The sequence below is a fragment of the Bos indicus x Bos taurus genome, chromosome X, assembly GCF_003369695.1.
Source record: "Bos indicus x Bos taurus breed Angus x Brahman F1 hybrid chromosome X, Bos_hybrid_MaternalHap_v2.0, whole genome shotgun sequence".
In the NCBI taxonomy this organism is placed as follows: domain Eukaryota; kingdom Metazoa; phylum Chordata; class Mammalia; order Artiodactyla; family Bovidae; genus Bos; species Bos indicus x Bos taurus.
The window spans coordinates 111,561,952-111,587,185 of NC_040105.1; the positions used below are offsets into that span (position 1 = coordinate 111,561,952).

At 40.6% G+C, this 25,234-nt stretch overlaps 1 protein-coding gene across 1 annotated transcript in view; it reads left to right on the forward strand.

Annotated features, from left to right (window-relative positions):
• Positions 1-21,388, forward strand: part of GABRA3 (gamma-aminobutyric acid type A receptor alpha3 subunit) — a 242,008-nt gene extending 220,620 nt beyond the window's left edge. Inside the window, exons 8-10 of the mRNA XM_027534361.1 lie at positions 932-1,084; positions 5,555-5,766; positions 19,099-21,388. Coding sequence (XP_027390162.1) covers positions 932-1,084; positions 5,555-5,766; positions 19,099-19,434 — 701 coding nt within the window. The 3' untranslated portion in view covers positions 19,435-21,388. The remainder of the gene's footprint in view (positions 1-931; positions 1,085-5,554; positions 5,767-19,098) is intronic.
• Positions 21,389-25,234: the final 3,846 nt, after the last annotated feature.

A 25,234-nucleotide genomic window follows, 5' to 3' on the forward strand; every position in this document is an offset into this window, starting at 1 on the left:
AGGGCTGTGTCCTACAGAGCTCCAAGTCATCGCTACAGATACCCATTTTCCAAGCCCAGGCCTCAAAGCAGCCATAAACCTCTTCCCCTGTCTGCAGCCTAATGGTGGCAGTGTCTTCATAGGTTGCAGTCCATGGAGTTCTCAGATTCCCTTCAGTTTAAATAAAAAGTTTGAGGGCCAGTTCAGTCCTGTGCATTTTGGCTCCCTCGGTGATGATGGCTGGGCAGGGTCTGAAGACTTGGTCCTGAGGGCGCCTCCAGCTGAGATCTGCCTCTTCAGCTGGGCCAGGGCACTAGCAAGAGGATGCACACTGGGGGCTGGATGAATGCTTCTGGGCACAGTAACCGATCCATGCAGTGACCCCTTCCTCTTAGCCAGGCCTGGAGCTTGACGGGTGAAGGTTGACCTTGGGACCTTGCCTGTTTTTGTTAGAACAGAGAATAACATTTGTTTTGGTGAAGGTTTACAGGAACATGGTGACCTGACTGTGACTTCAGCTCAAGAACAAAGGATCTGACAACAAGAAGTTTGTAACAACAAACCATGGCCATCCCTCACCTTTCCTATAAAAGGGCTTTGCTGAAAGCTTTCTGGGAGTTCAAGGTTTTTAGGGCATAAGCCACTCATCTCCTTGCATGGCCCTGCAAGAAACCTTTCTTTGTGCCAAGTTCCGACATTTTAGTATTGTATGGCCTCACTGTGTGTTGGTCACATGGATTTGTGTTTGGTAACATTTTCACCAAAAAAAACAAAAACAAAAACCCACCTCTGTACTTCTTCATGATTATTAAAGAGATCTGGTTACGTGGACCTGAGAGGTACTGGAATGTCTTATTCTGAGTATAAGGTTAAGGAGCTTTGTGAACTGAATTGGGGCCCACCTTGATCCAACAATGTTTGACTGCAATAATGTCTAATTTTTACTCTCTAGGAGAATATGTCGTCATGACAACCCACTTCCACCTCAAGCGAAAAATTGGCTACTTTGTGATCCAGACCTACTTGCCATGTATCATGACTGTCATCCTGTCACAAGTGTCTTTCTGGCTCAACAGAGAGTCTGTCCCTGCCCGCACGGTCTTTGGTGAGTGTTGTTTTATGAAGAATAGGGTCAGGGGACATTTGCAAAGTGTTATGATGAACAGTCAGAGTAGGGGTAAGGATGGTAGAAGAATCATTACTGTAGTGAATGGGAGAAACACCTGAGCCTAGCATTAGTAACTAAGTCATCATACCTTGGTATGTTCAGCAACTGAATTATTAAAAGTGGGAATAAGAAGAGTATTGTAACATTAAGGTTTACTGAAATGCTTCCTATCTCAGTCAGGTTTGCTTCCAGAGCTGGAGAGGGATGGAACTTTCAGTGAAATGGAGAGGAAATTAGTGGGCAGAGCTGGAGAAAGGGAAGGGGAGAAACTAAGCTGAAGACAGAGAAGTAGATTGGGGCTTTTTAATAACCCAGCTTTTTATATGACCATCTGACTTTGCTGCTTCCTCTCTAGCCTTTTTCAAAGTATGAATTGTCTGATATTCAGTAAGAGCTACAAAGTTGGAAGGTTTTTACAAGAATACCTATAATTAGAGAAATTTTTTTCACTATGAATTGACTGTTGTCTAGGAAGAGATTTGCATAACTTTAGCACTTTTCCATGAGAGACTTAAAGCACATAAACTGTTTTCTGTACGTTTTTCTCATTGTAAGATTTTTTTTAGGAGATAAACATTAATTGACTCTTAATCCACTAAATTGTATTCACATACTTTGATATACTGAATATTCCCAAAGAAGGCCAGTATTTCCTACAGAGATATTGAAGCTATACTGTGTAATTAAAGAATAAATGATGTTTCAGAAAGAAGAAGCATTTTAGGTCAGGTAGAAGAGGAGACAGTAGTGGAGAAAGAAAGAGAAATAATCTGTAAAGTAAGAAAAAAATGAGAAATGGTGTGATATCATGGAAATCAAGAGGCGAGCATTCAAGAAGCAGGGAATAATCAACTGGGGTGAATTCTGTATGTTTAGGTAAAATGCAGATAAAAACTATATTTGGGATCATGATATGCTTGGTTGCTAGTGATTTGAAAAGAACAGCCCTAATGAAGTTGAGGGGTGCATAATCTATATAGGAGTAGATTATATTTGCCCAATTTTTGGAAATGTTGCAAACTAGATACCTTGAAAAAAATCTTCCTGTACAAAATCCTTAAAAAAAAAAAACAGAACATAGAAAACATTCTTTTTTAATATCTGAGCTCATAAATCAAACACTCAGTGGCCCAAATGGAAGAAGGAACTGAAAACTGGAATGTTAATAACATGAGCTGGTACTGTTGTAGCAGGAAAATGGATCGATGGATGGACTACTTATCTTGGTAGATAAGAGTTTGAGTTTTAAGGTTACACAAGAAAGGCTTTTAGCTTGAGTGAAATTAAGGGTTAGAACTAGGATTGTGGTAGGCTTAATAATGGTCCCTAGTGATACCTATATTCTAATCTCTGGAATTTGTGAATGTTACATTATATGACAAAAGGACTTTACAGATTTGTTCTAAGTTAAGAATTTTGAGATGGGGAGATTATCTTGCATTATCTCTAGCAACTTTAGTTGGGTGGGACAGACATACATTATCAAAGAAGCATATTAGACTTTTAGAAGTACTCAGAGGAAGGAAGAGGGCAGGCACAGAACAGCTTTGTAGAAGAGTCTTAAAAGAGAAGCCCTGGGTGGCAGGCCTGGATCTTTTAAAATGCCAAACCTCTTTTTCCATCCATGAAGTACACCAGATGCTTGATTGAGGGCCCTACCAGCTCTGACTAGCTAAGAACTCTTCACAAGATGACAGTTTTAATTAAGCCTTGGAGGCTAGAGTTCTAAACATCTCCACTGAGATATGGTACCTAAACACTTGTGTTGCAGTATGGTTCTCTTGATCCGTGCTTTGGCACTGTTAACAATGTACCAGTGTGGACAATTGCATTTGCTGATAACCATAAATTAGATAACTTGTTTGTTCCATGAATCACTTGCTGGGTGTGATCAGAGGATTACTGAGCTTTAGATCCATTCTCAGAGCTTACCAGGCTACAAATTCAGATTTTGTTATGAGGTCCTAGCTGTATGGCTTGTTCCTGACAGAGCTTAAATTGTCTTGTCACTAATCAGCCTTGACAATTCTCTGCTCAGTTTGTGTAAAGGTGCTCCTTTAGGGTCTCTTTGTTGAAACTGTATTAAGTTTTTGCCAGTCTGGATTTTGACTTATATAGTAAATGTGTAAGTAAGGTATTCAAAGAATCAAGATATGAAAGGAGGCTCCAGAGACTGCAGCACACATGGCTGACTCTCTGGGTAGAGTTAATAGTTAATAGGCCTCATCTGCTTGCTTTTTGATATAACATATCTCACCCCATTAGGACTACGTTCCATACCCTACTTGACCCAGGCTCATAAGGGTCACACTCTCCATCTTCTTGAGGAATCCAACACTTAGAAAGAGGTTCTGACTATTCCTTCTTACTAAATTCTGGATGGATTTGGGTACACAACTGCATCATCAAAATTCTGGAGGAGACTGTAGGGAATATTTATATAGATGGGAAGAACGAAGGCAAGGAGATATTAAGGAAATTTCCCAAGATACAAAACCAGTAAGTAGTAGAACTCAGGACTTCCTACTTCTAGTGTAGGTATTCAAGACTGGGGCATCCCAGGTGGCTCAGCAGTGAAGAATCCGCCTGCCACTGCAGGAGACATGGGTTTGATCCCTGGTCAGGAAGATCCCCAGTAGAAGGGAATGGCTACCCACTCCAGTATTGCCTGGGAAATCCCATGGACAGAGGACCCTGGTGGGTTGCAGTCCATGGGCTTGCAAAAGAGTCAGACACAACTTCACAACTAAAAAACAATAACATTTAAGACTGGAACTCTTACTAACAATGACAAAATTAGTGTTATAATATTATTGTTAAAATGTGACAATAATTCAGTTCAGTTCAGTCACTCAATCGTGTCTGACTTTTTGTGATCCCATGAACTGAAGCACACCAGGCTTCCCTATCCATCACCAACTCCTGGAGCCTACCCACACTCATGTCCATTGAGTTGGTAATGCCATCCAACCATCTCACCCTCTGTCGTCCCCTTCTCCTGCCCTCAATCTTTCCCAGCATCAGGGTTTTTTCAAATGAGTCAGTTCTTCACATCAGGTGGCCAAAGTATTGGAGTTTCAGCTTCAGTATTAGTCCTTCCAATGAACACCCAGGACTGATCTTTAGGATGGACTTGTTGGATCTTCTTGCAGTCCAAGGGACTCTCAAGAATCTTCTGCAACACCACAGTTCAAAAGCATCAATTCTTTGGCACTCAGCTTTCCTTATAGTCCAACTCTCACATTCACACATGACTACTGGAAAAACCATAGCCTTGACTAGATGGACCTTTGTTGGCAAAGTAATGTCTCTGCTTTTAAATATGCTGTCTAGGTTGGTCATAACTTTCCTTCCAAGGAGTAAGCGTCTTTTAATTTCATGGCTGCAGTCACCATCTGCACTGATTTTGGAGATCCCCAAAAATAGTCAGCCACTGTTTCCACTGTTTCCCCATCTATTTGCCATGAAGTGGTTAACAATATGTTAATATGTTAACCACAACACTATATAGTTCATGTGCATATCTAAACTATGAACAGATTACAAAAATTTTTTTAATATAATTTAAAAATGAGTAAAAGAAAGTCTTAAATTTAGGTTAATAAATACCACCAAGAAAAAGAATCAACTGATTTAAAACCAAGCTCTGGTTTGGCAAAAACTCATAAGAAATAGATGTGAGAATAGTTTTGGTTGCTCATGAATTCAATAGGACCTAGACTGTGATGTAGCTAAAGGACAGTTTTTCTACAATAGTTTGTTGTGTTATTAGGGGAATAGTGTCCACAATAAATTAAATGAATCTCCAGCTAATATCAGACCATGTCCTGAGTCTTAGCCTAAGTTCTGGTCTGTTGAGAAGGCATCTTACCAGAATGGAGAAGGAGGAGAAACAAAAGAAGGAGCTTGTCATGTTCTAGAGATGAACAGACTCACAAGGAACCACGGCCACTCTCTCCAACTTTCTGAAGTCCTGTCCCAGAAAGAAAAAATCAGGGTTTCTTTTCTTACGTCTCCAGACAGAACCTCTGAGATCAATCAGTGGATTAGGAGTTAGAGGAAGGCAGGTTTCAGCATAAGGTAGACTTTTCTAATTAGAAAGCTCTATTACACTGAAATAGGTTACCTTCAACCTAGTCTTCAATGGAAATGTTTAAGCTGAGGTTAAAGGGCAACTCTTAAATGCTATACTGGAGATTCCTATTCCTGTGATAATTGGGATGGGGTGGTTACTACGTAGAACCATTCCATTTTGACATTATCTGATTTTTTTTTTTTTTTTTTTTACTTTAAAAGAGGGCATTTTGGGTGGGTTTAGCTCCTCCTTTCAAGGAGGAAGATGGTGATATCATCAGGTACACTCAATGTCTTTTAGTGGCAACTAGTTCTTATTTTCTCTCTCCCTAGGTGTCACCACTGTTCTCACCATGACCACCTTGAGTATCAGTGCCAGAAACTCCTTACCTAAAGTGGCATATGCGACGGCCATGGATTGGTTCATAGCCGTGTGTTATGCCTTTGTATTTTCTGCGCTGATTGAGTTTGCGACCGTGAACTACTTCACAAAGCGGAGTTGGGCTTGGGAAGGCAAGAAGGTGCCAGAGGCCCTGGAGATGAAGGTAAGATACAGGAAAGGTGGGGGCTGGGAAGCATTCCCTGAGAGAACTGTATTGGAACCAGGAGTGGGCAGCCTGCAGCCTGTGGGAACTGGCCAGGGCTGTGTGCTATTCACTGGGGTCATCAATCCAATTCTCAACTGGAGTGCTTCTTGGCAGTGTGGAGTGTTTGCTGGGGGCAAAGAAAAGAGGGTTGGTATCATGGAGGGCTGATGCCTTGTGGTGAGGGATCAAACCTAAGTGTGATACTGCTGAACCCAAGGGGAATATGTTGTACTTACAAAGTCACCCAGAAGAGTGGTCTTTATCTTCCACCCAGAGAACAGTCTCTAGGGCCACTTTTGCCCCTCATTTTGGCAATATGTTCCCATTACCATCAAACAAAAATGATCATCATTCCTTCTGTGTCTTTGCTAATTTTTACTCTCTACCTGGAATGTTCTTTTCTTATTTTCCTGCCTGATAAAGACCTGCTCAGTCTTTAAGAACCAGATGAAATGCTATTTTTCTCCATAGAAGCTTTCCAGAATCATGAGATAGCTTCAGCTTTTCTGGGGGTGGGTAAGGTTGCTCATGATATGAAAAGCATTTATTTGCATTAGAGCTATTTGTCTGCTTCCTCACTAGACTGAACTTCTTGAGGGCAGGGACTTGCCTGCATTTGTCTAACTAGCTAGCATCTGTGTACAGCATCTGACTCATAGTAAAAGCTGAATAAATGTTAATTGGATTAATGGATGAGAAGAAAGAAAAAAATCCCAGTAAACCACTGGAGTTGGTAGGAATAGAAAAACATAAATACAGTAAAATCAGGTTTGGTATCCTTGACTGCTTTAAAAGAGTTGAGATCTCTAGCTGTAGATGAAGACTAACCCACGATGCTAAAAAGAATGGGCAGATGTGGCCCCAGAATCATGGAGAAGAGAAAACATAATGAAGATTTTTCAAACTGGAGGAATAGAATCCATAGAATATAGACTGGTGAGTTGGAAAATTTTTAGAATAGATCTTAACTATTTATTTAGATAAAATGTATTAACTCTTTGCTATAAATCATGGAGAAATAAGTATATTTCTTCTTCCTCCATCTACTCTACCATAGGGATTTCTTGGTTGGTTTTATTATTATTCTTAGTCTAGTTGTTAACATTTGTATCCTTAAAATATATTTACCCATCTAATGCTTGATTCATCATTTATAAACCAGGTCTGTTGATCCCTCACCCACTGCAAGATATAAGGAAATTATTATACTTATCCTGCTTCTCACCTTTGCTTTCTACCAGTTCCTGTCATTGCTCAACTTTTGTTATACAACTGTTTCCACATTGTCAAGTTTTATAGTATTTACATGCTTTTATGCAGTCATAATTTCTGTATTTTACTACTCACAGTTCTATATTTAAAAAGATTCTCTTCTCAAAATAGTCCTCTTATCCATTTTTATGTTCATCGCTTAGTTACCTCAAGGCTATCCTCTGGAAGTTTCTTTAGGAAGTGTTCGTGGGAACCATATTTCCTACTATCTTATGTCAGTAATGCCTAACATTACTGACAATCTTACATGTATAAAATTATCTGTCAGTTGTGTTTATACTTGAATTATATTTGGGCTGTTGTACAATTTGTGGGTTGCATTCTCTTTCTCTAACATCCACATAGACATTGGTTGCTATTTTCGGTTCTAGAACTGAATATTGTTATGAGGAAATTTAAAACCACCCTGAGAAGCTTTCACATAATGAGGAGATGATTTTATGGCTTAGAAACCCATATGCATGTGTCTTTTATTTACAAGGATAGATCTTGATCTATCTGTATGAATTTTTCCTAGGACAGCATGTTGCCCTTAACTCTATAGATTCACAACTGTCCTTGTTTCAGGAAAGCTTTCCTGAAACACATCTTTGCTCTGTTACCTTCCTAAAAGCACAGATTATACATATAATATAACTTTATAATCCTTATTTACCATTATTCTCTGGTAATTTCCAACTGTTCTTATCCATTTTATTTTTCTCAAGCCTGTCTTCTGTGTCTCTGAACATTTTCACCGTGTCCTCCTTCATTTCTATAGTAGTAGTATTTTTCCTTATATTAATTTTACGATTTCTGCTGACTTAGCTTTTAATGTATTCTGTTTGTTTTGTGTGTTGTTATGCAGTTCTTTATTGGTTCTTTCCCCTCATTGTAACATGTTTTGCATCAGTAACATATTCTTTTTCAACTGTTACTTGAAGTTGTATTAGAGGACTTCTTTACTAACACTGCTATGTGTGAAAGTATCATTTTGGGGAGGGACTGAGACAATGAATAGGATAGTTGTGAGTGGTTGAGAATAAGTAGTTTAAACTTAATAGTTTGACCATCATCCGTTATCTATATAAATTCTTATAAATAACCCACAAGAAAGGCCTCTATGTATGGTGTGGTGTGTGCGTGCTTGTGTGCATATGTGTAATATTGTACCCTTTAATGTTTCCAGTCTCTACCTCCTCACTACTATGTGGTAATCAAACAGTATTCCAGGATGTTCTCACTACCAGCCTGAAAACCATTTGTTTCAAAACAGAGGTCATTTGTTTTTCACTCAGGTCCTGCCATCCACATTTTAGGACTCTGTTCTTGGCCTGAAATCTAGAATATTAGGCATCCTCAATGTCTTCTTCACCCTGATCCAATTTTTACTGCATTTGGGAGCCCTTACGTTTTGGGGTGAGGGTTAAAAATACTTCCAATTTTCATCAAAGATGGAGTTTTGGTTTCATATATCATTTTCCTTATTTTGGTTGGTTCCAGAGAAGAAAAGGAAGCAAAGATGTCCTTATTCTGACATATTAAACTGAAAGACCCTTATTAAACAAATGTTTTAAGAGCAGTTTGCACTAACTACTGACATATAGCCTGATTTAACTAAGAAGAAATAGTGCCAAACTAACCTTAAGAAAATTCATGGAAAGTTTACTAGACTGGTAAAACAGGAAATATACAGACTTTATCAAGACATCTAACTTTTTAAAATTATGTCTTCATGAAGAAGAAATAGCAGTTGAAAAAATATTACAATTATGCTGATGTAATTGGTTGACCAATTGAAGTCAAATATAATCTGATTGATGGATGGACATCAACCTGAATGGATATTGCTTTAATAAGCCACAAGGCTTTATCTTTGACCCTCCACAGATTCTTTACCATCTGAGCTACCAGGGAAGCCCTCTTAAATTCTGTCATCTGTGACTTAAATAAAGATACATAATATAGGAGATTCAAATTTGTAAGCTGGCATTAATAAAAAAGAGTATCTTTTGAAGTAGAGTCCAAGAGAATTTCTGAAGTTTGAAAGAATAGACTGAAACCAAAAGGTTAACATTTCTAAATACAACAGATTTTTACACATATATTCCAAAAAAGTTCACAGATAAAAAAGGTTAACAAAGATTTGCATGTTATAAATAAGATGCTATGATATAGGGAAAGAACACATTTAATGTAGGCCATCCATGTGGTGTAACTCTTGAAAAGCCAAATTTGATTTGAGTCTGAGTTAGGAGTTACCTAGAACAAATGAGATGATAAACCCCTTTTATTCTGTACAGGTTGTACCATGTTTAAAATATGCTGTTCCAGTTTGGCTACTACAATGGAGAAAGGACAGATGCATTAAGGCAATGATGATTGCTAATTTCAGATATCTAAAAGGCAGTCATAAATACCTTATGAAATATGTGGTAGACTTGTTTTTTGTGATTGGAAAGAGATGCAGTGGTGGCTTGAGGGTAGAAAGAGCACTTGAACAGTGTAGCTGTCAAAAATGATAACCGTTTCTCCAATTCCAAGGAGTGCTGAAAATGAAAAAAAAAAAAAAGAACAAAAAGAATCATCTAAAAGTCTTCTGCAGAGATGGTGATCTTAGTATTCCTCCTTAGTTCTGTCAATCAATTTAAGTTATTGAAAGGATGTTGATGAGAGTTGAAAAAAACTATGAAATGTATAAAAATGGATTTCTAATATGCGGGTACTATGTTTTGTGCACGCTGCTACAATATGAAGGAACTAACAGAACCACTGACCCACAGAAAAAAACGAAGTGCATTAAAAGTAAAAAACAGTGCAATTTAACTATAACTTATTTGCTTCCTTTAGAGAGACATATTAAGCCTTATTTGCCTCATAAAACTAGAATAGGGGAGCATAAAACTGTTTAAAACTAATATAAATTATCCAAAAGTCTATTTCTGATCTGTACTATGGTCAAGGATTAGACAGAATGTGAGGGGAAAGATAAAGGATAGGAAAAGAAGGGATAGGTAGGAACAAATACCTCATTTTCAAATGAAGACAAATGACTACCTTATAATAGCACTCAATGAACTGTGGGCTTCTGAGGAACAGCTACACATTTTATCACCACTTCCTTTAAAAATCCCACTAAAATGAGGGTAAAGAAATAAAACAGGTATAAACCCACAAGTACCAGGAGCACTGAAGAGGACTTTCAGTCAGACAAGAGATTGTAATGCATTTTTTTAAGAAAAATGAATGTGGAAAGACGAATAAGAACTGATTTATCAAGTTGGAGAGAGATATAACCCTGGAGAAACTCAGCATTCAAGGTGCTTCATACAACAGACAATAAACCATGGGGGTGCAATTAAGGGGACTGAATAAAGGCCTGTGTACAGAGTAGTCAAGACCCCAGAGCCTGCCAGCATTTAATATGTCAACAGCCAGATGTATAGTTTCCTAAAGACCAGCAGACGTTTCTTTTCTAAAGAAGCTGAATGTCTCCATAGAAAAGACCTTAATACAGTGACATTCTGGGGTATCCCATAAAATGACCTCCCTCCAGATAGCATAGTTTACCAGTCAACAAGCCCAGCTCAGGCACACTAAACATACAGACATCTTTTATGTTGCCAAATAATACTATGATATGAAGCATTATCAAAGTGAAATTTGTAATAGAGAAAAGTAAAGATTCAAAAAAAACTCATCTTGGCAGGAACAGAAATAATTTAGGGAATTAAAGAGAACCTAAGAAAAACAAAAGTAAATCTTATCTTATATTTATAAATATAGCATATACATAAAATAAGGAGGATGCTAATATAAAAGGAAATCAGAGAATAAGGAAGAGCTTCTGAAATGAAAAATAACCACCAAGTGGTAATGAAGCCGATCCAATAAGGAAGGGCAACAACCTCCATGAACACAGAAGACAAGCCACACAAGGGGTTCCAACCCCAAAACAAAGGCTGTGCCAAAAACCAAGAGGCTGCTTTGGGGACAAAGACCCCAGTGAAGGCAGTACTCTGCAAACAACTCAGAGGCCAAGCCTTTCTGGGGAAATGTCTCCAGGGTTTCACAGTGTAACAAGAAATAGAGGTTTCCATAGATGCTGCGGTTCTCTCTGTCCCAGCTGTGGGGTTGGTGGCCTGAGCTAGGAGAGGAAAAAAAGCAGTTTTCACTCAGTTTCAGTTCCCTGCTCGAGGTGCTGACCCAAATCCCTGCCACAAGAGGGTCAGTCTGAATATACAAACCCTATTTGGTTGTGTGATCCTCTCAATAATTTGTGAAAAAAAGTGAAATTGTTAGTCACTCAGTCGTGTCTGACTCTTTGCAACCCATGGACTGTAGCCCATCAGGCTCCTCTGTCCATGGGATTTCCCAGGCAAGGATGCTGGAGTGGATTACCATTTCCTTCTCCAGGGGATCTTCCCAACCCAGGGATCAAGCCTGGGTCTCCTGCATTGCAGGCAGATTCTTTACCATCTGAAACACCAGGGAAACCCCAATAATCAGCTCTAGCTTGTTTCATAACTTTCCTGGCTTTGCTTGATCTGTTAGCACTTTTTCTCAAGACATTGCAGCATTTCTGCCAGGCAGTATTTATGCATTTGTTAACGAAAATCAAGATGTGACTAAAGATCAGAAGCTCAGTAGCAACCTATGTTGTAGCAGTGATGTCAGTCCATTGTCTTCAGAGAGTTAATGTTGAAAACAAAATTCTTATTGATCAGACAAACATGGTCTGCTGAAGACACATGCACTTTTGTAGAGTTTAACATTTTGTGTTTTTCTGAAGAAAATATACATATATACATATGTTGCTTTATTTGAAACAAAATATGATGCATTTGAAAAAATAACTGCCAAAATGAAAGTTTCAATAGACATGGGAAAATAAACTGAAAAAAAAAAAATCTTTCTACAAGTAAGGTAAAAAGGAAATAATTGACAAATGAAAAGAAGAGGTTAAGGGACTTAGGGATGAATCCAGGAAATTCATCCAACTCAGAACCTGCAGAATGAGTGAACAGAGAAATGGGAACAAAGGAAATTAGCAAAGAACTAATATAAGACATGTTTACAAAAGGAAAGATATAAGCCTCCAGATTGAAAGTGTTCTCATAGGCCCACATAAAGTCACGTCATCTTGAGATTTTAGAAAACCAGGGATAAATGGTAGACTAAAGAGATTCTAGAAAGGCAATAAGTGTTATTTACAAAGAAATGATTAGCAGAATGGCATCAGACTTCCATTGGATGCTGGAAGACAGTGGAGCTGTAAATCTAGATCTGAAGGACAAATGATTTTCAACCTTGAATCCTATGCCTAGCCAAAGTATCACTTACATGGAAAGGTAGTTATTTTCAGACCTGCTAGAACTCAGAAATGTCACTTCTCATGGATTCCACCTTAGGAGAATACAGGAGAATATGTTCTATTAAAACGAAAGTAGAACGAAAAAGATAAAGACACTGGACCAGAGAAGAGGGTATCCTACAGAAGAGATAGATGAAGGGAATTCCTAAGATGAAAGCTATGTAGCAAGCAAACCTGGAGAAGAACCCAGTGCAATTTGTAGCAAGAGGCTAGAGGTATTTATCCAGTCGTTTATAATGATGTTACCATTGATTATTGATTGCACTAGAAAGATTGCTATAATTGTATGGAAGATGGAGGAAGGGTTGCATAAGTGAGATAAATCAGCATGAAAATATGAATGGTTATGTATAAAACTGATAGCAGTATAAGCATATTACTTAGAAATATATAAATATTAGAAAGTTTAGAAAATTAAAATAAAGATAGAAAGTTAAAAATAATTATGTTGTAGGACAAGGTTGGGTTACAGGCATTATAAGTTTTTACATTTATTTCTTTTTAACTATGTGCATTATTACCTAGATTATATTTTTTGAAAATTAAAAGAGCAAATTAAAATGAAGAAATAAAACTATATTTTAAAAAAAGACAATTATTATTCTTAGAAGTTCTTTTAAAATATAAATTCTTACCTAAATTTTGGAAACACAGTAATTCTTATGCTTTTTTCTTATTTTCAAATAAGAAATTTGAATGCTCTAGAATAACATTTTATTTTACATTAGAAAATACTCAACTTCCACCCATAATTTAGAAAAGTTTAGTTGTTTATCATTAATGGCTTTTTAAAATTTCTAGCATTCCTGTAAAAACAGCCATAAATCAAGTCACCACTTGGTATGTTCTCTCTGGGGTGAATGATATTCACTCTGGGTTAATTTGTATTCATAAAGTGGTAGCCTTCTCACCCTTTTCTACAGTAGATATAAATGCCCTGACAACACACATACTCTATCAGTGGTGAGTTGATTGAAACAGAAACAAACGGGGATCAGTCAAGATGGCAGAGAAGAAAGACCCAGCGCTCACCTCCTCTCAAAAGCACACCAAAATCACAACTATTTGCAGAACAACCATCCATGGAAAAGATCAAAATTTACCAGAAAAGACCTTCTACAACTAAAGATATGAAGAAGGAACCAAACAAGACAGGTGGAGTTGTGATATAGGCAAGTCTTATACCTTGGGTGGGCAATCCACAAACGAGAGGAATATTACCATTACAGAGGTTCTCTCCTAGGAGTGAGGGGTCTGAGCCCCAAGGTGGGCTCCATAACCTGTGGGTCATATGCCAGGAAAATGAACCCCCAGAGCATTTGGCTTTGAAGACCAGTAATGCATACAATTGAGAGTCCCAGAGAGCTGGGGGAAAATAGAGACTTCACTCACATGCTCTGGGATTCAGGGCAAAAGCAGTAATAGGAGGCTGGGTCAGACCCACCTGCTGATCTTGGAGAGTCTCCTGGAGAAACCAGGGGCAACTGCAGCTCCCCCTGGGGACATAGACACTGGTGGCAGCCATTCTGGAGAATTCATTCTACCATGTAGACACTGGTGCTGGCAAACTCCATTTTGGAATCCTCCCTCTAACTTATTAACCTCAGGACCCAGCCCCGCCCTGGCCCAACAGTCTATAGGTGCCAGTTCTAGGACACCTCATACCAAGCAAATAACTGGGCATGGACACAGGTCTACCCACCAACAGATAAACACAGAGTCGGACATGACTGAGCGACTTTACTTCCACTTTTCACTTTCATGCATTGGAGAAGGCAATGGCAACCCACTCCAGTGTTCTTGCCTGGAGAATCCCAGGGACGGGGGAGCCTGGTGGGCTGCCGTCTCAGGGGTCGCACAGAGTTGAACACAACTGAAGCGACTTAGCAGCAGCAGCAGCAGATAATATTTGAGTCTCATCCGCTCTTTCCTTTCTCATCCACTAGCCCCAGGTCCATCCCCACATATGGTCTGGATATCCCCTACCCTCTCTCGCACCTGCATTTTCTCCCCATTCTATTGGCTTACTGACCTCTTCCTAATCCAGCATGTTCCCTTCCTCTTTTGAATTCACTTGACTCAGCATTTGTGCCTTTCTGTGTTTTTTTTTCGTGTTCTCCCTTATATTTTAGTTCTCTCTTATTTTAATTAATCTTCATTAGACAGCCTAAAATTTATCATCTTAACTGTTTTTAATAAGTATGTTCACAGTATTGTACAAGCAACTTTCAGAACTTTTTCATCCTGCAAAACTGAAACTCTATCCCCATGACACCAGAAATTCCAATCCTCCTCTCCACTCTCCCCCTGGCAACCTCCCTTCTACTTTCTGTCTCTAGCAATCTGACTTCTCTAAGTACTGAATACAACTGGAATCATATTTGTCTTTGTGACTGGCTTATTTTATTTAGCATAACATCCTCAAGGTTCATTCATGCTATAGCATGCATCAGAATTTCCTTTAAGGCTGAATAATATCCCATTATATGGATAGACCACATTTTCTTCATCCATTCTTCTCTCTATGCATACTTGGGTTGCTGTCATCTTTTGGCTAGTGAGAATTATGCTGCTATGAACATGGGTGTACTCATATCTCTTTAAGACCTTGCTTTCATTTGAGGTGGGCAATATACTCCAAAGTAGAATTGCTGGGTCATATTTTAATTTTCTGAGGATCTGATGTACCATTTTTCATAGCAGCTGCACCATTTTACATTCCCGACAGCACATAAGGGGTCAAATTTCTCCATATCCTTGTCTACACTTGTTATTTCCTTTTTTTATTGTTACTGTTATTGTTCTTATTTTTAATAGTAGGCACCCTAATGGGTATGAGGTGGTATCTCATTTTGACTTTCATTTCTATTATGATATTAAGCATAATATTAAGCATCTTTTCACATCTTTATTGGCCATTTCTATATCTTCTTTTGAAAAATGTCTGTTTTAAAACCCATTTTAAAAATTGGGTTGTTTGGGTGTAAAAATTGGGTCTTTGTCTGATTTGTCTTTGAATCTAACATAGCATACACTCCATTACTTTACCCACTTCTGAAAACTGGGGTTCAGGAAAGTTGGATGGATGTTAGGTTAACACAGTCATAGGACTTTATCTGCATATACTTTGAGGTCCTGGAGGTCTCAAGTACATTCACGGCTTCAGCTAACCCTCTAATTAGCACTTCTGAAAACAATTAACATGAACGTCATCTGAGAAAAACTCTAAAGTTGTTGGACATGCATTAGTCCATAAAAGTTTTCACTACCTCATCCCCAGTCCACATGAGGTAGCTTTCTAGAAGGAAAAATGTCCTGCCCTGAGGTCAAAATGCTTGGAGGAATTTGGAAGAGTGAGTTTCAGTTTGGTGGTATGGGAATTACTCCAGGATGAACTATAGAGATATTCTATATATCTTTGTCTGTATAGGAGAAGTCATACTAGATAGGAGAGGTCATACTTCTCAAAAGTTGGAGAAGACTCTTGAAAGTCCCTTGGACTGCGAGGAGATCCAACCAGTCAATCCTAAAGGATATCAGTCCTGAATATTCATGGGGAGGACTGATGCTGAAGCTGAAGCTGAAGCTCCAATACTTTGGTCACCTGATTCGAAGAACTGACTTGTTGGAAAAGACCCTGGTGCTGGGAAAGATTGAAGGCAGGAGGAGAGGGGATGATATAGGAATAGATGGTTGGATGGCATCACCGACTCGATGGACATGAGTTTCAGCAAGCTCCAGGATTTGGTGATGGACAGGGAAGCCTGACGTGCTGCAGTCCATGAGGTTGCAGAGAATCAGACACAACTGAGCAACTGAACTGAACTGATAGGAGAGGTCAAGACTCAGCAGGAATAAATTAGAAATCACATGAAGAATCTTCAGCTGGGGGGTCAGGTTTCATTCTGTAAACATCTATAATGCAGCTAAGAGCCCAGCATTGGCTCAAGAGGTAGGCACAGAATCATAGCTTGGTCAGAGTTCAGTGACTCTAGTTTGTGTCTATCAAATTCCAGGGTGTAGAGAAGTATTAGAAAACTAGATGCAGAAATGTGAATTGTTAACCATTAATCTCTGCTTCCTGTTTCTGTCTTCTCAGCACTACAACTTTTGCTTTGATTTCCCTTCTTTGACAATTTAGGTAAAAATTATAGTGGCTGATTAAAAAGTTCCATGATGGAAAGGGCGAGGGAAATTAAAAGGTAATTTTCTTTTATTACTTAAAAAATCTGTGATTAAATCAACTGCTGCTTCTCTACGTATAGAACACAAAGTGCCTACAGAGCTAAAGAAAGTGTTTGCTGTTCAGAATGATTATTTCAAAGACTTGGTCATAACCAGCTTATAAGATGACTAAATGAAATAATATATGTGAGTGTGAAAGCTTCTAGCAAAGTCAGGGTAGTGGGTTTTTTTCTTTCTTTTATTTTATTTTATTTTTTGTCTAACCATGAGAAAAAAAGAGATTAGTAAGCAAATGAATAAGTAAGTAGGCAAACAAGCAAAGTGCTCCTTTATTTAATAGCAGAGGCATTTAGCAGCAGGCCTCTATTCACACAATGAATTTGCTAATTATAAGTGAGTCCCATGTAGTATTTAAAGCATTTACAAGGTTGTTAGACTCCCTTAGAGTTCTGTCCCCCTTCCACTTGTAGCAATGTAACTACAATCCTCAAAGAGAGAATGGTTTTGCTTTTTAAGTGTCCTATTAGTCAGACTGTTCATTTACTTAAACCAGCACCCACTTCTTTGTCCCTCTTACCCTCCCTGATGAAAACCCTGAAGCCAGCACAGACAGGCCTTTATTATGTACACTCTCATCTACCTACAGCAGACTCCTTGTCATTCCTCAAAGTAGCAGTGCCCTTGACCTGTGCATTGCCTTGGCTACATCTTCATCTGGTGAGCTCCTGCTCATCTTTCATGACCCAGCTCGCCATCCTCATTGCCTTCTCTGAGCCACCTTTTCCAGCACCTGAAGGTACTTTGCCCCTCCCTCTACTGAATTCCCATCACCCTTTTATTCATATCTCTTAGAATTCTGATCACATTATATGGCAATGGTGTGTTCACAGGGCTCTCCCGCTACACCACCCCCCCCCCATCACTGGACTGCAAATTCCTACAAAACAAGGAGTGAAACGGACAACTTTTAACCTTCCCACCTATCCTGAAACATCTAGCGTAGTTCTTGGCCCAGTAGATACTCAGTAGCTGTTGGGCAAAAGTTATTATTAGGACCAGGAAGATCAATGGCAGTGTGGTCTAAAGAAAAATAAGTCAGAAAATGGGGGGGACTCAGAAGTAAAGAAGAAAGGAAATAGATTAGGAGAAAGGGGGTCAGTAGGAGAGGGCGGGAGTAGAGAAATCCAGGAAGGAAACACGTGCAAAGAAGTAAAACAGATGCTGGGAAGCAAAGTCACGTTGAGAAAGAAAAATTCGAGGTATGTGAAATCAGGGCAACACATTGGTCATCACTTTCCATCAAATACTCTTGGGTATTTTCAAAGCTCATCTGTCCCCACTTTTCCCTTAAAACAAAGAGGGATAAAAGGAAGAAAAGGCCAGAGTGGGAAATGAGGCAGTGAGCTCAGCACTCAGACTATGTCCTCAGCCACTGCCTTTGGCCTCTCCTGTTCCTCAGCCTCTCTCTTCTGACCCAGGCCTGAACTTTGTCACCTTTTCTCTTTTCTACATGGAAGGTCCATGTATATACAAGTCATATATGTGAGAACAAATGGACACATTTGTGTATGCTTATTTATCATTGAGGTTTTTTTTTTTTGTTTTTTTTTTATAATCTGGAAAAGCAAAGATCAGAGTCATAGCAAGCCCCCAGGATCCCTGCCTGTGCTGTCAGAGGGAAGCAGACGGAAGTTCCCTAGAGAGGCTGTCGCAGAGTCAGACACAACTGAGTGACTGAGATGAACTGAACTAGAGAGGCTGTAGCTCCTGCCTGCATGAAGGGTTATAATGATGCATGTTAACATGCTGTAGAATGTATGTCTTTAAGACAAAATGACTTTCAGACTCACCAAGCTCTCTTCCTCACAGGAGATGTGCCACTTGATGGTTGAAGCCTTTTGGAGTTATGTCTCGGGTAACCAAACAGTGTCTCATACCTATAGAACAGTACAGTGCAGCCCTGGTTAAAAGTTGGGAGCCCAGATGGCTAGTGTGGGCTCTGCCACTCAGTCTGAAGCTAAGTTTTCTCATCTGTCAAATGGGAGTAATTTCACACACTTAGGTCGTACGGTTACTGTGAGGATCAAGTCACATGATTGCATAGGATCCTACACATGACCAAGATTTCAGTTTTCCAGTTATTTCTACCACCATTCTTTCATCTGATCCTCTCAACAACCCTGCCAAATATTTTGATCCTCATTTTACAGATGAAGAAACTAAAGCTCTAAGGGGAGAAGTCACTTGGCCAAAGGCACAATAGCTAGTAAACCAGGATGATGCAGATTTTGTTTTCAAAGTCATCTTCAATTTATTCCTTTGTACAAAGCTGGCTACTCAGTGCTATTGGCTTCATGGCCCCTCTTTCCTAACTTCCCTCATGTCTCCTCCTCCCCACAGCCTTTGAAGGTGTTCTATATAGTGAATTAATTAGCTTTCCTTTTGTCCCCCCATTCTCCCCTACTTTTTCTGGCCCTTAGAAGAAAACACCAGCAGTCCCGACCAAGAAAACCAGCACCACTTTCAACATCGTGGGAACCACCTATCCCATCAACCTGGCCAAGGACACTGAATTCTCTGCCATCTCCAAGGGCGCTGCTCCGAGCACCTCCTCCACCCCGACAATCATTGCTTCACCCAAGACCACCTGTGTGCAGGATATCCCGACTGAGACCAAGACCTACAACAGTGTCAGCAAGGTTGACAAGATTTCCCGCATCATCTTTCCTGTGCTCTTTGCCATTTTCAATCTGGTCTATTGGGCTACATATGTCAACCGGGAGTCAGCTATCAAGGGCATGATCCGCAAACAGTAGATAGTGGTGGCGCTGCAACCAGAGCACTATATACCCTAGGAAGCATCCAGGCACCCAAACCCCAGGGCTCCCCTTCATGTGTTTCAGGATTCTTCTTTTATAACCCTCTTACCACGCCATGACTCTCAGTTAATATTTAGTAATCTCAGTGAAGAAACAATAACAGAAAAAATTACTTGTCCCTCTAACATTGCTGAGTATGTCCCAATTGGAGCCAAACACTGCCATTTGTCCAGTTGCTTATCTTAATCTGCCAGTCTCCCTCAGCTGAGGGCATGGCATGTAATTTACTGCACTCTGCCCACTACAGCACTCTACAGCCTGCAGTGAGAGCCTTGGCTATTGGATAGGTCCAGACTAAGGTGGATTGTTGACTTGTCCAGATCAGATGATTCTGACTCACTAGGGAGCTAGCCTGGGTCTCCAGTGGTCCTGCCTGCCACCTCTCCTGCCCACAACAGGGCCCACTAGGCATAAGTACTGATAACAAAGGCAGGAGCCAGTGCTAACCTCTGAAGATGGCCTGAAACCCCTTTATTGGCTTAGAGGTTAGTGTGGACGATTGAGGCTTACTGCTGTCTACCATGTATTGCCAAAACAGATGGAACCAGTTAGGTCAGCCTGGCACCAAGATGACGAATACCTGCCAGGTCTAGACCCTCAGGAAAATAGTACCGTCTTTGGTATATCTCTCCTCCAGAAAGCCCTTTTAAGCCCTTTGAACCTGTTGTAGCCAGTTGGACATGGCTTAGCTTGGACTCATTACTGCTTACAAACTCTTTAGTAAAAGGATCAAGTATTTGTTTTAATTTATACTAAGAAGGGACATATGCAACAAAATGAGATCAAATGTCTATTTTTTTTTAAAGATTAGAAAGATATGAAAGTCATCTCCTAGCCAAGGCAACTCATCAAATACTGGATGGAGTGAGAAATTTGGGCTTGGTGGTAGTTGAGGCTTGAAGACTGGCTTGGAAAAGAGGGCTACTGGCAGGTGAAAATCAAGTTCTTCTTTCCATACCCTCCACACTCCAGACCCTAGCCCAAGATCTTTTCTCCTACTTGTCAGGGACCTCTGGTCCTCTCTTGATGCCAATATTAAGAGGGATGAATTGGAGTCTAGTTTACTTTTGAGTCAATTAAATCATTAACCTTATTATCACTTTGATAATATATTATTTAAAGGATTCAATCTCATTTGTTCTTAGCATGAATAAAAGGGACAGTTATAATTGTAAATTTTGTATGAAGTAGACAAACTCAGTTTCAGATGTTTGAATGACTCACCGAGGCTCCTTACAAGTGTCCATAATAGAGAACTATCATGGACCCCTTTCCAAAGGCCAACATGAAGATAGGACTGAGAATTCAGGTCCATCTAGACCTCAGAATCGGCACCATCTCAACAGGCATGCTGGGTCCTCAATGCAGTTTGGTTGGACACCAAAAAGATTTTTAGAAAGTCACATTGTGTTATCCAAGGAGACCACTTCTCGTCGCCATGGTTCAAGAGAATGAGATGAAGATGGCAGCCCCAGCCACTAGTCCAAAGTATCTGGGAGCCCCTAAGTAATGCCACAGAGGGCACCGAAAGGAGATTCTCCCTGCCCACGCCCTGATCCGTGCTCCTAAGGGGTCTATCATTAGCTGCTGGTTGCCTTTTCACCCATCCTTCCCCCATCTCCTGCTTCCTTGCCATTGCTGGGATAATGCATGCCAGTCCCATTATTCCTAAGACTGTGTCTGTAGGTAAATTCATGACTATAAGAGTGTAGTGTCGTGGCTATGTGGGGATGGGGGGTGGGGGGGTGGGGCTGTTAATGATTGTCTTGTTCATGATTGTCTTAAGGAATTTAGAATGGAAGCCTGACCTTTACCTCTCTGTAGAAATTGTGTTTCCAAATGCTTTGGTGCAATGTTTAGTGGCTGTTTATTAAACTCTTTCTGAATTGTACTCAGGCTAAAGAACTTTTTTTGGACACTCTTTGACTAACACAAGTCGTAGTCTGTTTTGGGCTTTCACTCCTATTCTCGTGCCACCCTTACTTAACACCATTGGAATATGCTGGGAAAAAGGTATCCCAAGAACAAGAGATCTGTTACAGCAATCCAAAATGGAACCCATGTGAAAAGACTGCTTTGATTGACTCAGGGGTCTCATTACCCAGTATGACAGAGAAGGAAACACTTGTGTTGGTTCCTCCACTAAATTCACCCACTCCCAGGAAATAAGAGAAAGGCCTTTTCTTTGTAATTGAAAAGGCTTTTTTCCCCCCTTTTCCGTTGATTATTATTTTCCTTAGGCAATAGTTCTCTACAGGTAATAGTTACTAGGCAGAGAGAGAATAAGTGTCTAATTGGTTAGTCTATGTGTTGGGAAATAGATGATGACCTTTATCTGTTACAGAGTTAAGAAAAATCTGGGAAATTATCTTATGAGATGTGCTTGAGGAAATCACTGGGCTTCTAAGGGATGGGGAAAATTTCCTTAGGAGAGCATTTTGAGTCATATAAAAGGTTTTCTTGGGTGAAATAAGACCAGAGACTTGAACAATTTAACCCTCAGTGCATGTTCTAGCCATGTGGTCATCTGATTGATGCCGTCATACTACAGCAATTTCATAATCCTTGACCAATTCAATCATACCCCCCGAACAACCATGAGATACAGGCTCCCTACCAAAGTTGCCTGCTACCCATATTTAAATGTTGTTTCCTTGAGAAACTTCTAGGACCAGTTTTCCTCTGAAAAATATTCCTTGAGTTTTATGGGAAAGCTGAAGCTGTTCCCATCAGTAATTCTGTTGCTGAGGTTCCCTAGAGTTTGAAACCTTACCCCAAACTGGGACCAATATTGTGAACTTAAGAATCTTATGGTAATAAGAGCTTCAGAGACATACCCCTAGCAGTTCTAGAGGCTACTACAAGAATGTCTAACAAAGTGTAGGCACTTAATACGTATTTTTGAATTGTTGTTGTTCAGTCTCTCAGTCATGTCCGACTCTTTGCAACCTCATGGACTGCAGCACACCAGGCTTCCCTGTCCTACACTATCTCCCAGAGTTTGCTCAAATCCAAGTCCATTGAGTCAGTGATGCCATCCAACCATTTCATCCTCTGTTACCCGCTTCTCCTCTTGCCCTCAATCTTCAGAAGAGCCTGGTGGGCTACAGTCCATGGAGTCACAAGAGTTGGACATGACTGAGCAACTAAAACCTTATTTGTGAATAAATAAATGCTAACCTAGATGAAAGGTATGTGGGGTGGGGTGGAGGTTCTTCAGGGTGATGTTGGAAAGGAGACTAAACCATGATCAGTGGAGACTGATGGAAGCAAACAAATGCAATATGCAGCCCTCTAAAGCAGCATCCAAGTGTTAATAAATGTACACTATCACTTAAAATAGCTTTTTCCCCCTACTGAATAATTGTTTGCTCCTATGGACTTGTAAATCTGAGGTGTTCGTGTAATGACCTTTTAGTTCCTCATGCTAAAGTATGGCGGGCAGGAGAGCAAGGCATGACTGGGCACCAGGATGCATCTGTGTTATGATACCCTTCAAAGGGCTTCTCACACTGAGCTTGGGAAGGAGGCCCTCTGGAAGTCTGACTCCTTCCTAGAGATCTAGCAGGAGATGGGATGAATGAGAAGGGAAATGGAAGAGGAAGAAAGCATTGGGGAAAATTCTGTCAATGGGGTCTAGAATTGCAGCAAGAATCTCTGTTCAGTCTCAATAGCATCTAATTACACAGGCTCCCTTTTCCCTGGAAACATCATTCATGTGACCGTCCGCTGCACTGAGGCTAAAGGCACCTGCCCTTGTTTACCATGCAAGCTACTGTCTGAAACCTCCTGCCTTTTCCATCACAGAGTGCCTGGGCCTTGTCTACCTTGCTTCTGCCTAAGCTCCAACAATTTGATATTATGAGAAAAACATTGAGACGAATGAACACCTGAATTTCAGTCAGGGCTCAATTCCATGTCAATTGCTACATGAAATCATGCAAGTCCCTCCCCTGAGTTGAGAGTTTCCCTATTAGTAAACTGGGGTTCTGATGAGAGCCAAGTCAACGTAAGCGTACCCTTTCTAGCAGCTTCCCTGGTGGTCCACTCTGCCCCGAGTGTCACCACATCCTGGGCACACCCTTCCCCCCACCCCCACCCAGCTCACCTGGGGAACAGAAACACCACCCTTTGATTGCCTATCGTGCAACTCTAGATGGATTGGCCGCTTCAAAAGAATTTGATTAAACACCAAACAAGGAAGCTAAGAGACTAAACGTTGGAATGCAGGGGCCAAACTCTCAGGTCTAATCAGATCAGATCAGATCAGTCGCTCAGTCGTGTCCAACTCCTTGCAACCCCATGAATTGCAGCACGCCAGGCCTCCCTGTCCATCACCAACTCCCGGAGTTCACTCAGACTCACATCCATCGAGTCAGTGATGCCATCCAGCCATCTCATCCTCTGTCGTCCCCTTCTCCTCCTGCCCCCAATCCCTCCCAGCATCAGAGTCTTTTCCAATGAGTCAACCCTTCGCATGAGGTGGCCAAAGTACTGGAGTTTCAGCTTTAGTATCATTCCTTCCAAAGAAATCCCAGGGCTGATCTTCAGGATGGACTGGTTGGATCTCCTTGCAGTCCAAGGGACTCTCAAGAGTCTTCTCCAACACCACAGTTCAAAAGCATCAGTTCTTCGGCGCTCAGCTTTCTTCACAGTGACCTCCTTACCACTACCACTGCTACCCTCATCCTCGGGCTGAGCATGTGGTGGAGTCCTGCATCATGATGCACAGTGCTATTAATGGTCCAGCATTAGTCCCAGCATGGGAAAAGTTGGGTCCTACCTTGACAAAATTAAGCAGGTGCTGCTACCAGGCAAGGAGCCCCTAGGGATGCCAAGAGTACAGATTGGGAATGTGAAACACCCCATCTTCGTTTTTTTCCTCCAAAAGTTCAGCTTAGTGGAGAACAGGAACTCTTAGATGGGAACTCCCTAGACTTCAACAGAACTCATAGGATCTGCACACACCATCTCTTCCTTCCCTTGAGACAGGCAAAAGGTGGCCTTCCTCGGTCTCAGGCCAGTCCCTCTTTTATTCTTCATGTCAGCTCCTCTTTTCTAAAGGAATTCTATGCTGTTATCTTCTTTCAATGAAGCTGTTCTTGCTGAGTCACCACTGCCCTGGTTACTAAAACTTAAAGGCATGTTTTAGTTATCTTACTTGACCTGTCAGCAGCACTTGACACTGTTGAGAATGACTCTAATAGCCTTGCATTTTCCTCCCTGCTACCTCTCCATTTCTGTTTTTCCTGTTCAACTTCTCCCATCCCTTCCTACACTGTTTTTTCTCTTGTCTCCTCACTCTACACACTCTCCCTGAATGATCTTATCTGTCCTGATAGCTTCAGTTACCACATATTTCAAGTATCTTTTGTTGTGTAACAAACCAGCCCCAAATGTAATAGCACAAACGACAATCATTTAGTATTCCCGTGGGCCAGGAATGTTGACGGGGCAACTGACACATGACTTATCTCTATTCTGTGATGCCTGGGACATCAGATGGGAATACTCAAATGAGCCGGGGGTGACCCAACTGACTGGAACATATGAGGATGGAGGATCTACTTTCAAGCTCCATGTGGCAGGGGATTTGGTGGTGAGATGAAGGCATATTAGTTACCCAGTTCTTGTCCTATTCAAGAGGGAAAAGAGTCCTAAACTGAGAAGAGGAGGGCATTCTGTGTGCCCTTCCATGGGGTGGGGTCCTTCATTCACATGTCTAGCAGCTGGGCTG